This window comes from Plectropomus leopardus, chromosome 1 (genome assembly GCF_008729295.1).
Source record: "Plectropomus leopardus isolate mb chromosome 1, YSFRI_Pleo_2.0, whole genome shotgun sequence".
Lineage (NCBI taxonomy): Eukaryota > Metazoa > Chordata > Actinopteri > Perciformes > Serranidae > Plectropomus > Plectropomus leopardus.
Window position 1 is genome coordinate 12,241,904 of NC_056463.1, and position 16,479 is coordinate 12,258,382.

General features: G+C 40.9%; 1 protein-coding gene across 3 annotated transcripts in view; it reads left to right on the forward strand.

The window, feature by feature from the left end:
• Positions 1 to 15,452, forward strand: part of pcdh17 (protocadherin 17) — a 73,448-nt gene extending 57,996 nt beyond the window's left edge. For all 3 annotated transcript variants that reach the window (XM_042492722.1, XM_042492732.1, XM_042492739.1), the window contains exon 5: positions 10,726 to 15,452. In XM_042492722.1, coding sequence (XP_042348656.1) covers positions 10,726 to 11,423 — 698 coding nt within the window. In that variant the 3' untranslated portion in view covers positions 11,424 to 15,452. The remainder of the gene's footprint in view (positions 1 to 10,725) is intronic.
• Positions 15,453 to 16,479: the final 1,027 nt, after the last annotated feature.

Below are 16,479 nucleotides of genomic sequence, written 5' to 3' on the forward strand. Positions count from 1 at the left end.
ACACACGACAATCTATAAATCTGGACAGATATGTAACTGCAACTTGAGAGTTTTGCAGAGGCATTCAACTGTGGCAGTAATTGGTTTGTATATTGTCCCAGGTCAAATTTAAATCAAACCTTTATATGTGGAGCTACTGGGGTGGCCCCCTCATCCATCTCTTAAACTGATTCCCTCAAACACAAAATCTAAAAATTCCTCTGTTTTCATCCAGACTCAATGTTTGTGTGGTAGAGTGGCGACCTGAGAAGTCATAAGATATTTACTAAACATTAGGCACAGTCAGAGTGGAGACTCTCTCATCTGCGCAGTTCAAATATTTAGTCACCCTGATTGGCTGAGAATGTGTGGAGGGGGGTTTGCACGGATCAGCTGGGCTAGATAGCAGTAGGCGAGGAGATTAAAAACACAATAACACACACACACACACATAAACACACACTGTGAGCTCCCTCAGGTGAACAGGTGCAGTCATGGTCTGTCACAGATGCTCTGCGCAATTCGTCAGCTGCCTTTCCTCCTGTCCACCTTGGGTGGGTTGGGGGATATTCACCACAACACAACCACGAATACACAGCACACACACAAACATTATCTTGGATCATTCTCCATTCTCATATGCTCCTGTCGCAGCTCGTAGGGCTGTCTAATGACTAGCCAGGTGTGCATGATGGTAAAATGATTCACCACCACTATGATGGATGCTAAATTGTTCTGTTTGTAGCTTTTTGAACTTACTAAACAATGTACCACACCATGAGTTTGTGTGTTCAGCTTGCTGCTGCTGCTTTGCTAGCAATAGTCTGTGTGTATACAGCTCTCTCTTGTTTCCTCTCTCCCTCCCACCACAGGAGCCACAGTGTGTGACAGAGGGACATTAATCACAGGGCTGGGTAATAAAGCGAGGAGGGATGGGCATGTAGGGCCAGGGGGGCAGGCGTCTGGAGGGAGAAAAGGGTGTTTAGGGAAATCACACCATGCTTTATGACACACACTGATACACAGGCACACTTTTACACTCACAGGTTTAGGTGCACATCCCTCATGCACCATACTGGAAGCTTCCACTCTGAAAGTTTGAGAAATGTAATAGAGGAGAGGAGTGAAAAAAAAAACAGAAAACGAGGATTCCAGAAATGGTGACCAGTTACTTTCTATTAATCAGTGTCGAGGGAGAGCCCTGTGCCTTCTTGCCCACCTGTGTGTGATTTTACGTGGCCCTTGTTAATTAAGTGTTAATTTAGTGAAAGCCTTTTTTCTGGAAGGAAAATAGAGAGGCGTTGTTTTGTTTTTTTTCTTTTTTTTCAATTTGGAAAGAGATGAGAGGCATTTTATGGCTCAGTAGAAGAAGCACCTTCTCTGTTACTGTGATGCTGAGATGGCTGCGGGAGCTTTTCATAACACTGATAACTCTCCTGATATGAGATGGTGATAAAAATGTGGCTGTTTGTATATGATTACGAGCTAAATGGCACAAGGACACATAATTTGGTAGTCCACTGACTTTAACTGTATTACTTTTTTGGTTTTTTTTCTTCAGCATTTATACTTGACCCCTTTGGGTTATTGGAGTTTTTAATATCAACCTCATTCCATCTTGACATTTTACAGTGGACACTGGGCTGTGAATCATACCAAGTGGAACTGTGATAGTGGATATTGTGTGTGTGTGTGTGTGTGTGTGTGTGTGTGTGTGTGTGTGTGTGTGTGTGTGTGTGTGTGTGTGAGAGAGAGAGAGAGAGAGAGAGAGGGTATATATCACCACCTCCAATTGTTTGTTGTGTAGTTTTCTGTTGCATCTGCACTTGCATGGTGCTCCTTAAGGAGTATTAGAAAAGGGTAGGTTGAAAAATGAGATACCAATAATAGTTTCCTTTTCTTGTAAATCCACCAGCTACACAACAAAGGCTCATGCTCTAGTTGCTTAAGATCAGCGCATTCGACCGACAGAAAGCAGAGAGGATAACATTGTAAATCGGGCTCTAAAAAGTAGTTAAAATAAACTCATACATGCACATTCATGGTCACGCTTACAGACAGAGACATGTACAGGGGATAAATATACAATGCAAATTAAATGCACAATAGATGTAGTTCTCTATTATTTCACCCTTGCCTTCTTGTGTTTTGAATATATTGGGCAGCCATTACACGCAATGCCAAGTGCAAAATATTCCAGTTTTTTGCCCTTATTCCAAAAAAAGACAGTATTCCTACTAATCTTTGTACATGCCTAATGAAAATTAACATTCTACTAATATTCCTATTTACATGCAGCTTTGCACATAGATATTAATGTCCCTTTACATGTTGTTTATCACTTTAAAATATATCAAAGTACAATGGCTAGAGCTGCTTTTGTCAGTGGTTGACTTACTGGACCATGCAAACACAGACCCCCTCTTTCAGGGTTTCCTACACATTCATTTATTCGTTGTGGCCCACCACGATTAAAACATCTGCCGCCACATATTGATTATATATTTTTGGAGCTGGATTGTTCATTAGGAGTGCTATTAGAATATAAATACTATTTGGTTATTGATTGCACCACACTGTCGGAGCACAGAACATACTCTGGGCACAGATGGAGCAGGAGAATGCCAGGTGCAGTGAAAATGAAACTTAATAGTTAATTACACTGAATTTAAAAGTTTGCTTTAGCAGTAACTTCTCCTCTCATCCATTGATCTGATCAATGACTGGATCGACTGTTCAATTATCCACCCCACCACTCGAACTGCCGCTGAGGCGAAAAAAGAATCATGGGTATGATAAAAAAAAAAGGGACACATACTAGATAGAAAGGTTAACCAATTGACAACCACCCCACCCACCTCCATTTATGACATTGTCATATTTGGATTAATAGTGGAACATTAGCATGTAGGTAAACATAGTCACAGACTCTTTTTGTTTCACTCTTTGTTTCACCCTTGTCTAGTCTAACATTTTTTTGTATGCACTCCTCTGCTTTTAAATTGAATTCTTTATTGAAATTACTCATTCAAATTATTCCTAATTTATTCTGCAAGAACAGCTTCTAAAATGTCCCAGTCACTTTAAAGAGATACATGTAGGGACTGATTTTTGCATTTTAGATAACGCACCTCATTGGTACCGAAAGTAATTAACAAATCCTTCATTCATCTATCTTATGCTTTCACTGGCCTATCTCAGCCCGGGTGTCATTACGAGGAACGACAGTATCTGATGTTGACAAATGACACAGTGAATCCAGATCATTTACTCCTCATTCTTTTTTGCAATGTTGCTGAATTAAGAGTCTTGCTGAATTAGTAAAGGTTTCTTTGACACTGTGTGTCCTTTTTCTGTCATTCTCAGATTTCTGAGGGCAGCTTAGTGACTTTTTATATCTGTTTCATGTGCTCGTAGCAGTAAAGATAACTGGCAGCTACATAGCTGTCCTATCTAACTCATTGGTACCCAGTCTTGCTATCCTGCCCTAAAGCAAGACAATTAACCCTGCCAGAGGTAGTAAGATAGCTCTGGCTGCTCGCTGTTAAAAAAAGCTTCCACAAGTACAAAAGAGAGTGTGGAGTTAATTAAACTTTTTTGTTGGCAATAGAGGCGTAATAAATATCTGATTTCAATCAGGGATTCAGGTCAAGTGTCTACAATAGGGCTGCAAAGATACAAACATCAACTGTGTCTGCCTCCTGACCGGGCAATTCCATCAGAGTTTCAGTGACACTTTCCCTGTAAATGAAGCTGAGACTTGCCTCTTCTCTTCTCTCTGAAGTCTAAGATGTTTTGGTCACGCTTTCTACTGACTAATCTAAAATCCTTGCTGCATATCATTGCACCGTCCCCTGTCGTTTTCATTTGTTCCCATTTGGTTCAGGGCCAGTGTAGTTATAAGATGTACTGTCCTCTTCAAGGCTCGTTTGTAAGATGAGATTTAAGGACAAATTTTTCTTCAGCCATATAATATCACTGCCCAAGATTGCAAACTTGATAAAAAGAGTGAACACTGAGAGATAAAAAATACTGTGTTCCTGTTGTAAGCACAGATTGATATCTTGAGGTTCGAGTTATCTCGAGGGTTTTGATTTTACAACAAATACTTACAAATAATTTTATCTGAGAAATGAAAGCAATGATGTTGCACAAAAGATAAAATGATAAATGGAGGCCATCTGCTAAGAGGATATTAACATAAAACATAAAGTGACTGGACAGTATAAGCAGGTGCTAAAAAAACTATATCACTGCTGGAGGAACGGCCTTTTAATAGAACTAGGCTGTGTATGCAGTAGAAAGGCGCAGTTAACTTTTGAAATTGGTGCTACATGACCAGAGAAAACAGAGAAAAGCTACAACTACCAGATTGCACTGTGCCGCATCAGACCAAAAAAACAACAGCTCAAGCTGTTTCTGTTTATATTTGATAAGTGCTGCTTAGTGTTGCCTTTGGATCTCAGTTTTTTTCAGCCTTGGTTTTCACTGTGCAGGAAGCAGTATGGTGCCCACTTCCTGTTTACAAACTAAGCTATTACAGCTAAACCAGCTCGTTCTCATTACAAAGTTGTAAAATACTGCCACTTTTTCAGTGATTTCGCAGTAAGATCCCAACACCAAAAGCCACCTTTCACTTCTGTGTGATTCGCTGCCTGGCTGCATCAATGAACGTGGCTGGACAGAACCTCTGTTGGGTAAACGCAGCACTAAAATGCATTTCTAAAACCATTTCAGGCAAGAAATAGGCTGTGCAATGACATAATCTTGATTTATTTTTGATCAGCTCTGCTTAGTTTTACCATTTAATTCGGCCTGACTTTTAGAGAGACACAGAGAGGAGTGGGTCTGTCTCCCGATCTGTGTCTTTGTGTCCGTGGTGGAAGTACAGCCTGTAGCTTTGAGCAGCAGACATGTTTTGCATCAATTTGCGTCATCGTATCTAGGCACTGGTTAGATAGAGGGAAGTTTACAACAGTTCATCTACTCATTCTACACACATTATTATTTTCAGACAAAGCTGGTTAGAAAATGGTGAAGTATCCCTTTAAGTGATAGAGATTTAGTAAAGCCAATATGGTAATTTGATTCTTTTTCCAAATGATTTTCTGCATATTCAAACATAATGAATAAAGCAGATTATTAGTGTGCTCCATCATTGTACCACATCAAGCCATTGACCGAGAGGTGAATCAAATTGTGTCAAATGATTGCATGTTTGAGTGCATCCATCGGTGTAATTTATCCTGGACCATAGAGCTGAGAGCGGAAACTGGAGAGGCAGCGACTGAGCACGCCCCTGGTAGCCAAATTATCACAGGCAAATGTGTCCTTGGTGGGGGCTCCTGTTGCCCATCCCAGAGAGCTGGTGCAGCCATGGTGGGGAGGCAGAGAGCGAGAGAGAGAGAAAGAGGGTGGGAGGGAGATGAATGTCACCCTTGCTCTCATATGTCATATTGTTAACCATAGATATGAGGAGAACGCCTCAAGGTTGAACGTGCAGCCGAGACATGAATAATCTATCAGAGGTTTCCTCCAACTAAATAGAGGGAAATGTGTCTGCATGGATTATTTATGCTTTAATATGCACACGGTGAATGGACAATCACCTCTGAGAGCATGAAGACATCGTAGGAGCCTAGTTAATTGTGTGTGTCTGGAATGCACGCAGGCTGGCCGTGTGAAAGGCAGTGGTTGTCTTAAGCTTGGTTACACATAGGGTCTATATTTTGTGGCTGGGTGATGAATAACATTCATGGCGTGTTCTGGTTGGAGAGTGTATTTGGGTTTGTATTATTTATGTACAAGCTTTCGCCCAAATCATCGATCTTTGTGCTTTGACACGTTGTTTGTACTTCCTCAGTCAAAACTCGAAGCACTCGTGCGCAAACACAGGCACACGCACGCAAATGCCTTTCAGTGTGTGCAGATGAATTCCTTCACCCCCGCACCATTTAAATGCAGTCCATCTCAAAGTGGTCTGGCCTCCCGCTTCCCAGCTCACCTTATTTCCTCTTCAGATGACTGCCTCGACATGGGAAATGTCAGGCTCTCTTTGCCAGCGCTGTTTGGCTTCTTCAAACATTTGTGAAGTGTTAAGCTCATCTCTACAGCTTAGGAGGGCAGTCTCTTAGGAATCTAGGCTGCTGACCCGCAACACAGCAAAGACAGCCCAGCCAAGTGCACTCAAGCTCAGCCACTCTGCACGCTCATTTGCATCAGTGAAAGATTGTATTAGTCCTAACTTTGCGGTCTTTACAGCAGCACTCTCGCCGTGCTTTAAAGGTCCATGCATCAGATAATGGAATTGATGGGGTGTCTTTACAACTCGTAACAGTCATGTTGTCTTCTCACATTCAGCAGAGAAAAACAGTGGAAACAGCTCTGCCTTATTCTCACTCCTTGAAATGTTACCCTTACACAAAGCCTGAGGGAACTTTTTCAGTCCTTGCATTATTATAGGAATCAAAAGTTCACCTCCTGACTGTGGTTTCTGACTTCAAACCACAACAGACTTGTTACAGGAAGATAAATTATACAGATTTATAATGTGGTTTTGGTCCCAAAGTCAAAATAAAAAGATTCATCATGAGTAGTCAAGGTTTAAACCATTAACTTTCAAAGCAGGAGGTAAAAGGTGACAACAAGCTGTTTACTGTTAATTATAAAAGCATTGAAATGCTGAGTCTATGACTCTGTTTTAGTTCAAATACTGCCGTCTGCTGCTTGTGCTTATGACACTTTCACTGGGTTACACAAACGTCAACAAAGCTGAAATTAAGCTTCTATGAATAGACTTGCCTAATTCCTCTTAACAAAGAAAGCAGCCTCAGTTCTGTTACAGTTTTTGTTCCAGAAAAGTGTATTTTAGCGAGCGAGCAAGTGTTGCGTCGCTATAAGAAATTGGAAGTGGGGTGTTTGTCTGCAGCGTTTGGCTCCACAAATAGGCAGAGATGCATTGCATATCTCAAAACCAATATGCAAATTGGCTTGAGCTGCTGCATTTGTTTAGAAGCTTGTGCAAGCAGCCTTTGGTTTTTTACTGGGGAACTGTGTTAAATGCTGCTGTTTTATTGCACTCTTGGGTTTGTCTAACCTGTAGTGTCAAAAATATCAATTTATCAATTGATGCTGCATATTTGAATTTATGTCAATACTCATTTTCTACAGCATCTACACCGATAGCAGCTGCACTGTCCAGCTTTCTCTTAGTCATTCTGCTGTTCTGTAGGGTTGAAAATAACAGGACCACATTAAAGGATATGAGTCCTTCCTTGTAATATCTTCATTTTTTGTTCCTTTTGTATTTTTTATTATTTAATTTTGGAGTTGTATAATTTGATTTTGTATTTTTGTTCTATGTTGTGTGTCTATAGCCTGTGTTGCTGCCTGTCTTGGCCAGGGCACTCTTGGAAAAGAGATCTTTTTTTCTGGTTAAATTAAGGTTACATAAATGAACTGAATTATCATGATATTTAGTTCATGATACAATAATATTTTGGTTTTAAATGTTTTACGATAAGCTGAGTATTGCAATAACATGTATTATATGCCTTTTTTCAACTGCAAATTATGTCACATTATATGTCTACAAAGGAACACTTTATCAACATCTGTTTTATCATGTAAGATAAAGTTTTCCCTCTATTCATCTCACTTAAATTCCATATCAAATCAATGAATGCAAAAGACAAAGTATGCAATGAATGTATTTCTGGACCATCACAATGTCCCCTGCTGTTAAAAAAAAAAACCCTTTCACTTTGGACAGAGGTGGCTGCTGTGGAAAGGTTTGCTTTTGCTAGAGGGGAAAGAAGAGAGGGAGAGTTTGAAGAACTAAGCCATTTCCCACTGGCGAGTGATAAGTTTTGCCAAGCAAGTTTGCAAATACGCTTGTCAGTGTGGTTTGGCCCTGTAGTCATTGTTAAGGAGGAACGTGCAGAGGCGTGGCTGATTGGAGCTGCTGGCTAGCTGTTTGTGTAGTTCAACACCCTTTTGCAATATTTGCAGGCTGTTTTTGTCTTTTCGGTTATCTTATCACCTTTATTACTTTCTGATTTGAGAAAGCTCAAATGCCGCCACATTCCCGATTTGAAACTGGAGGGTGCATCTTCTATTTCAATACTGCATGTTGCAGAGCTTTTGCTTCGTCATATTTATGTTGGCGAGCTGTCTCTAGTCCCTCGACATGACATAGGACATTGAGCACGTAGTGACGGGACACGTCGAGCAAGCGACCCTATTAATAATTAATAATAATAGAAAATATAAAACTCAAAACTTGGCGTCCATGTATCGATACGATATTGCTTTGCAAAATATCATGATACTACAATGTATTGGTTTTTCCCCTACCACTACTGTTCTCTGCCATTAACAAAGATCTTATTATCTTTTAGTAAAACATTTTTTGAAATTTTCCCTCAATGTGAAGTTTTGTTGCTTTAAAGGTATAATATTAAGGTAAAGCTTTCATAAATGTGTAGCCATGTGTTTTTACTGCAGAGGCTCTGCCTGATTTTAGTATTTTCTTCTCATTTTCTGTGTTTGGGACATTTAAAGGCGTGTGTCCTGACAGCACTTAATTGTGCCCGGGGCTGTGACCAGTGACCGCAAGCAGCAGACATCCAAGAGACGCAGCAGCAAAAAACACAAATATAGCCAGGCAAAGCGTCAAACTAGACTGAACCTGGGGTTGGCTTTTACTTTCACTTTCGCTGGCGAGTGTGTTTACAAACAGTAACCAACAATCCTGCATTGTACCTTTAACTAACAGGGTCATTGATGGAGCTTTGTAAAGGCAGCTTGCTGAAATGTGTTAAGTTGCATTTGCAAAGTGTCTTTCTGCACACAATAAATGCATTAGAGTCAGTTGTAACTGACCACTTACTATATATTACACTGTGTGATGTGTGGATGAAGATTAGAAACTAGGAAACAAGTTGTACCAGTTTCATCCGTATAGTCCTAACTGTTAGGAACACGTCGTTTTTTTTTGTCTTCTTGGTTGTCTTCTCTTGGTTTCATCCCACCCGGCCAATGGAAAAATTCCATTTATGGGACAACAGATGCTCCGTTTTTTTTCCCCCCCTGTATTTTTCACTTCACGCCCAAGAGGAGAAAAAAAATGGGCTCCTCTTTTTATTTTATTGTTATTTTTTTAACCAAGTTCTGGATCTGTTTGACACATGAACACTCCCATAATCAGCCAGAGTGTGCATCCCTCTGAATAGAGATGAAAGAGGGGAACACACACTCACACTTATACACACATGCACACACACACAACAACAACAAGGAGTGCACAAATAAACAGGCACAAACACACAGGGAGGAAGCACAAGCCATTTGGCACAGCCTCTCTGTCTAGGGAGGGCTTCAAAGCCCACTGACATGAATTTATGATAACGGCACTATGCCTTTGCCAAACCTCAACTGTTGTTGTTTTTCTCTCACTCCCTCCCGAACCCTTCTGTATGCTCTGCCATCCCCTTGATCAGAGCTTTGGAAAATGCTAGCAGGTGTCCCCCAGTCCCTTGGAAAAAGTCTGTGTATGTGTGCACATGTGTATGCATTTACATGTGTGTTTGGAAAAGGACACTTACCTGGCTGTTCCTTTTTTACATTCTGCTTCTCTAAATTTGAGCTCCAACTCTTTGTACAGTTCAGTTTTTATAATGCCACTATGATTCTATTACCCTCTCGCTGTGTGGTTTTACTCTCCTCTGTGAACACTACCGGCATGAATATCATTCTCTTCTCCATCCAAACCTTTTCAATTCAATTCAATTCAATTCAATTCAAATACCTTTTTTTTTAAAGATTATTTTTTGGGGCTTTTATTGCCTTTAATGGACAGGATAGTTTTAAGTGTGACAGGGGTAGAGAGAGAGGGGGAGGCGACATGCAGCAAAGGGTTGAGGCCGGAATCGAACCCGCAGCTGCTGCAGCAAGGATACTGCCTCTGTATATGGGCCGCCGCTCTATCCACTGAGCCACCAGGCACCCTATTCATATAGCTTTATTAGCATAAACAAAAAATGGTATTGCCAAAGCAGTTGACAAAATAAAATGAAAAAAACATAATTTTACACATATTACATACATTCATGCATTATTTATACATATTTAATTTACAGGTCTGTCTATCTCTCTGTATGCATATCTTTATCTATCTGTGTGTGTGTGTGTGTGTGTGTGTGTGTGTGTGTGTGTGTGTGTGTGTGTGTTTGTGTGTGTTATAAATAAATATTATAAATATAATATAATATAATATACTAAAAAGGTGCTGTAAGGAGATGAACTCCAGCTATTATGTGTTGTTGTGTCGGTTGACTCTTTTTCAGGTTTTGATATGCACCAACATATCTAGCTGCTTCTACGAAGATCTCACAATAATTTCTCCAAGTAGATAGATATAGAAAATACTGGAGTTTAAATTTAGTTTTTGTGAAGAACTTTGTTCTAATATCTTAAGATGTGCTACACTGTAGCAGGAAATGTTGCTCTGTCTCTACCTTTCTCTGTGGACAGAGCTGATACAGTCTGTCTCCCCTAGGCAGCCAGGTCTGCCTGTGTCAGCCGGTCTCTATGGCCAGGCAGCTAGTGTCTTTCTCAGTTTCTGATCTGTCACAGTACTCAGATTGCCATTGTGTTTTGTCTGTTTAGAGTTGAGAGAGAAGTTAGTTTTTAGAAGTCCAATGGTTGATGTAGTTTTTCTTTCTTTCCCTTTCTTTCCATCTGCAGATGAAGATTGTGTGAATTGTACGGAAGAGTGCAGAGTACTGGGTCATTCTGACCGCTGCTGGATGCCCCAGTTCCCCGCTGGAGGAAACCAGGCGGAGGGTGTCGACTACCGCAACAATATGTTTGTGCCAGCGGGGATGGAGACTGTGCCCGAGACGGAGACCTATGAGACTGTCAACCCCAACGGCAAGAAGACCTTCTGTACGTTTGGAAAAGAGAGGCGTGATCACACCATCCTGGTCGCCAATGTCAAGCCCTACTTGAAGGCGAAACGTGCCCTCAGTCCACTCCTCCAAGAGGTACCCTCGGCCTCTGGTAGTCCCACAAAGGGTTGCTCCACCATGTCTCCCTGCTCTTCAGTCAAAAGCCCAGCTGACGGAGCTGAAGGCAAACCTCCTCCAGCCACCTGCTCCAGCCACTACGGGCCTCCTGACGGTCAGTACCTGTCACCAACCAAACAAACCAGAGACCAGGGGGTCTACCCACCCTTGCCTCCCTCAGACCCGGTGGCCAAGGTGCTCGCCGAGGCCCGCTCCAGGATCAGCCAAGAGGCAGCAGGTGAAATGGAGTGTGTTCTGGAGCAGGTGGAGCCCGACGCGAGCCGTGACAGAATGGACGCTGACCAGGTGGTGAGGGACATCGACAAATTATTGCAGGACTGCAGAGGAAGTGAGGCCACTGGCACACTCAGGAAGTGACACAAGCAACAAAAAAAAGTATGGATGTAGAGAGAGGAATATGCTGTTCCAAAAAACTCTCATGCCAAAACTGACACCAAAACAAATCAAAAAGGTTAAATGGCTCTTACGATAAGAGCTCTTTTCACTGTATTTGTTGTCGAAAAGTACCGACACTGGACGGACGATGGGAACATTTATTATGTCAGTCATTTGGCGCCAGTTTTGGTGCTAAGATCCCTCCCAACAAAGAGGAACTGGGTAACAAACATCTGAATTCTGCTGAATTTATAAACTATTTTGTTTTGGATTCTTAAGCAAATTGCAGAGGCTTATGCCTCTGGCACCTCGCAAGCTATTATCTAAGTGCCCACCAGCTCATAACTGTGTTGTTCATGGTCTCTCGTGAAATCCTACATATCTAAGTGTGTGTAGGTGGATTTCTGTTATGTGTGATGGCCATATAAAACTGAATGAAAAAGGACTATTTATGGTCAGACATGACAATCGATGTGGAAACAGTGAAACAAATTTGAATCTGTTTGGGATGGTGACAGACTGAAATACACAAAACGACCTTATCTTTTCTGACTTTAATGTAGGTGTTTAACGTGTGATGGATCTTGTATCTGAACATGAAGAGATTGGTTAATCAGGCTTGTGTTGGCAGGGTTTGGTTATGGACTCGGGGGACGGAGGGGCTTAAATGCTACGCTGAAGGAGAATTATTAACAGTGTAACCATGTTTCACCTGTCATTTGTAGCCACATGTGTAAGCTGTGTCTGTCTCACGCCTCTATTTAAACATTCATGTTGCTGACTGGTGTACTTGCATGCACCAACTTTACACACATTTTACACATGGGCACTACACTTTGCGCCGACACACTCACACGCACTGACACACACGCAAACACACACACTAACGCTTACACACAACTGGCCATCTGTGTAATTGTCTTATACACAAACATCATCAGCTTTCAGTCCCTTGTGTACAGTGAATTATCATGTGTGTGACAATGCCTTAAGGCAATCATGAGTTGTATAAAAAGGGACATTTTTTCCTCGACTGTGAAAAGATGATATCTATATGGTTATATAGATGACTATATGTATGAATCCATGTATAGTGTCCAAATATTAACAAAATATTTATACATTTTTTAAGAAAAAAAGAAATGAGGAATCTCAGCAAAAAAGTGTCCTTGAGTTAAGGTCAGGCACGGGGGGTATTAACTCAAAGAACTGCAAAGGACACTGCCATTGTTTCGAAGACAAATATCCAAAAATATAAACAAGAAAATGTCCCTTCACATTATCACTATACATAATATCATTATATGTGTAAATGTATCCAATTTAGATGTGTTTACATAAAAAAACTGACATATTTTTATTGATTTTACTGCAATTTCTGTGCATTTGAGCCAAATTGTTATGTGTACAAAAGCTATATTGTGTATTTTATTAAATTAATATATAGTTGTGTTGCAATATACATGGGCTTATATTGTATTTGGCAAAAGTTGCCTTAGTAGCTGTCGAACTCTGTGAGTTTGCTTTAGTTTGGGTTTTTGTTGGTGTTATTTTTTTCTCTCCTCTCTATTCTGCGTCTTTGCAGGCTGGCTTCAGTGCTTTTGAGATGTCGCCTCTTTTTACCCGAAGGTCCAGCTGGATCAAATACAATAACTGTTGAAAGCTTAATGAGCCAGCTGATTGAGAATACAATTCAAACCAACCAACAAAAAGCAACAACCACAAGATAACAGTCTGAATATTTTTACTGAGCAGATTTTTACAGGGCAGCTATTTTCTTTAACAATAACGTATGCGTGTCTTGTGTTCATTATGTTCTTACTTTATTTCCAAAAAAGAAACCTGCCATATGGAAAGTGGAGTGGTTTCCTTGGTGATCATAAAACTGCCTTACTGTCTCTGCGGAGAGCTTGTTGTATCTGTGGAGCTTGTGACTGCTTCTAAAGCCCTGGTCCACCAGAATGTGCATTTTCTATTAAGGACCAAAAGAGGTTCTTTTTCAGCAGTCTGTGTTGTTTATGTATGTACTTCTTCTCGATACATGTTAGAATTCCCATACTTTGCAGAGAAACTTGACATCTGAAATTCTATCTGAAGTTACTTTGGATTTGATGTCTTAGATGTTTAGGTACACGGTTTATATAACCAAGTGTCTTCACATTCAGGCTTTCTTAAAAAAAAAAAAAAAAAAGATACAGACATTTATTTTTAAAAATTTTGGCACATTTCGGCCACTCTCTGAGATAAGAGAGGTGCTTTTTCTAATATACTCTGACGGTAAAATAAGCAGAACAGTAGGCTATTAGACTAGATGTGTTTTGGAAAAATACACAATCACCAAATCTATGTAAGACACAGCCATGAGAGGGAACAGTGACTTCATATGGCTCCCGGTGTGTTTACTGTGAAGTGTTTCTGAGCCGAGTTGGAATCTTGACAGCAGATATAACACATTCTGTCCTGCAGACATGTCACAGCGGAGTATTTTGGTATTTCTGTTCCCTTTTTTTTTTTCTTAATCGAGGTACATGTTTGGACATTTTCCTGTCATCCTGCCACTCTTTTGCCTACTTGCCATCTTTTTTTATTTCGCTATTCATCTGCTTACTTTTCTCCTCTTCAGCTGTTTGCTTTCCTCGCCTCCAAGGAGCAAAGTAACTGTTAGCTTTTCTTCTCTCTTTCGTCTGTAAAGTATTTGGTTTCGGTTTACCCTTGCTCTTATCCTGGGAGATGGCAGAGCCTTTTTTTAGAGAGGGCTTGGAAGATTTGACAGAGTGAGGAAAATATTTATGGTTATTTTTAAATGAGATTTTTTTGTTATCTCTCATATATCACGGATGAATCAAGCAGCAAAGCTTGACGTTCACATCATACAAACAGTTAAAATGTACTGTTCAAAGTGCGCACTACTACTGTGATCCTGACAAAAATGCACGCGCACACACGCAGGCACACATATACACACACGCTCATACAAATAGGCACTTCAGCAGTACACTGCCTTTCATTTAAATGCATAGTCCCTTAAAGGTAAAGCGAAGGCTGAAAGAGAGGGCGAAACACGACCCAGACAAATGTGACACTTCCACACTTTTCTTCATGCTTTATTTTCTTTTTATCTCATTGTGCTCAGTCTTCATGCCGGATCAAGCATTTTCTCTACTCGGTGCATGTGCTCGATTCACTTTCATGCCCCTCATTGTTTGACGAAACAATTCCTTTCTTCTCATTTAATTTCTGTTACCTGTGTGCTACAGATTCAACTCAAAAACCTCTACCGCTGTGGTCTCTCTTTTATTTGGGCATTAATTTCAACAAGAGGTCACCCTGCGTCTTTTTGCTCAGTCTGGCTACCACAAAACAGTCGCTGTCACACTTCAGGCACATCTTCAAGTGCTGTCCCCTCTAATGGTGTTCCCCTGGCCCCGGCAACTGTCTGTACACTCACAAACTGTGCGCAGGAAATGAGCTGGGTCCAGTGGATGGAAGGTATTCTTTAAAGCCATGGCCCCTCTCTCAGGCTATTTGGTGTCTAATAGAGCAGAGGCTGCTGCTGCTGCTGCTGCTGCTGCTGAGGTCAACACATAGTAGGAGATTGAGCATAATGCAAGGCCTCTCATTATTGTCTAATTACACACTGTTGGCATCATACACTGTTGGCAGTGCATTACTCAAATCTAGAGTGGGTTATTTTTGCCCACTTGAGACTGTTGGTTTTACCAAGTGATTAGGACTGAGCCTTGTTGAATGTGGCTAACCGCCTCTGGTGTCTGACTCACACCGATGCAGGTGCACACGCACCCAGACGGCCACTGCTTCACACATAGAGACAACATGTCATTTTGGTTAGTTAAAACAAGCACCCAATGTTTGTCACTGTCGTCCCCTCCCCCACCCCCTCTCCCTCCCAAAGCCCACACTGATAGCATCGGGCTCCACGCTACAATGGGCAACTGGTGAAAAGACCAGAGACATTCATTTGTATGGATTATTTCAACTGCTATTGTCTAAAGGCTGTGTTCATTGTGATCTATCTGAAAAAAAAGATGAAAAGATCAAATAAAAAAGCAATTACTAATAATGCTTGCTCTTGTCCTTGTATGAGTTGGTTGAGGTATGGCTAGTTGTGGCTTTGATTTAATTTCTCTTCTCCCAAGAGATAACCCCAAGCACCTGATATTTTTGTTCTCTCAAGCATCTGCGCAGCCAATTTTGCCTTGTCAAATAGGATTGCACTGTTTACTTCCACAGTGCCAGCTCACTTTGGATAAGATAAAAACTTGGCTTTTTCAACTGCGTTCTTTGGTCTTAAATGCACATATGCATGCAACTCGTACCCACACACACTTAAAATGTTGCTTTGGGCAACTTCATTCGTTACATTAGTTCACATTTTTGCCACACAAAAGATTACTGCTGTGTTTTTTTTCCTAATTGCTCAGAGGCAAATAAATTGATGCTTGAAATTATGTGTACTAATGCTTCTCAGATAAGATGTTGCACTCCACCCTTCAGCTAGATTCACATTCAGAGGCCAATTTGAAGTCTCTTCAACACTGGCCTGTGGTTAGAGAGATATACTGTATGCTTCCTTTTGCTCAGTGAAATCTGGTTTGCCTAATTTGTAATTAATGGCTATTAGGTGTAAGTTGCTCAGAGTGGAACATACGCTGGCAGTGGCAGATGTGACCTCCTTCATGGTGTTTAGTTCCCCAAGAAGAATGGCGAGCAAACTTTTTGGAGCTGACTGGTGCTTAAAGTATTAGTGCTTCGGAATGGGGTTTTAATGTCCTTCTTTCAGTGTTTTCCAATACAAAATGACAGACCATGGAAGCTAATGATAGGCCATTACATTTATATCAGGAAGCAATTCCATCATCACTGTTTAGTTGCAGATGTACATATGGTTGTATGCTCTTGTGACTCTATGCATTAATCGGCATACTGCTGTCTAAGAATTAAAGTTAGTCATTTCCCAGACTACAGTCTTTCTAAATGCTAGTTCAGGAAAGTCACATCCTGATAACACAACTTGGTC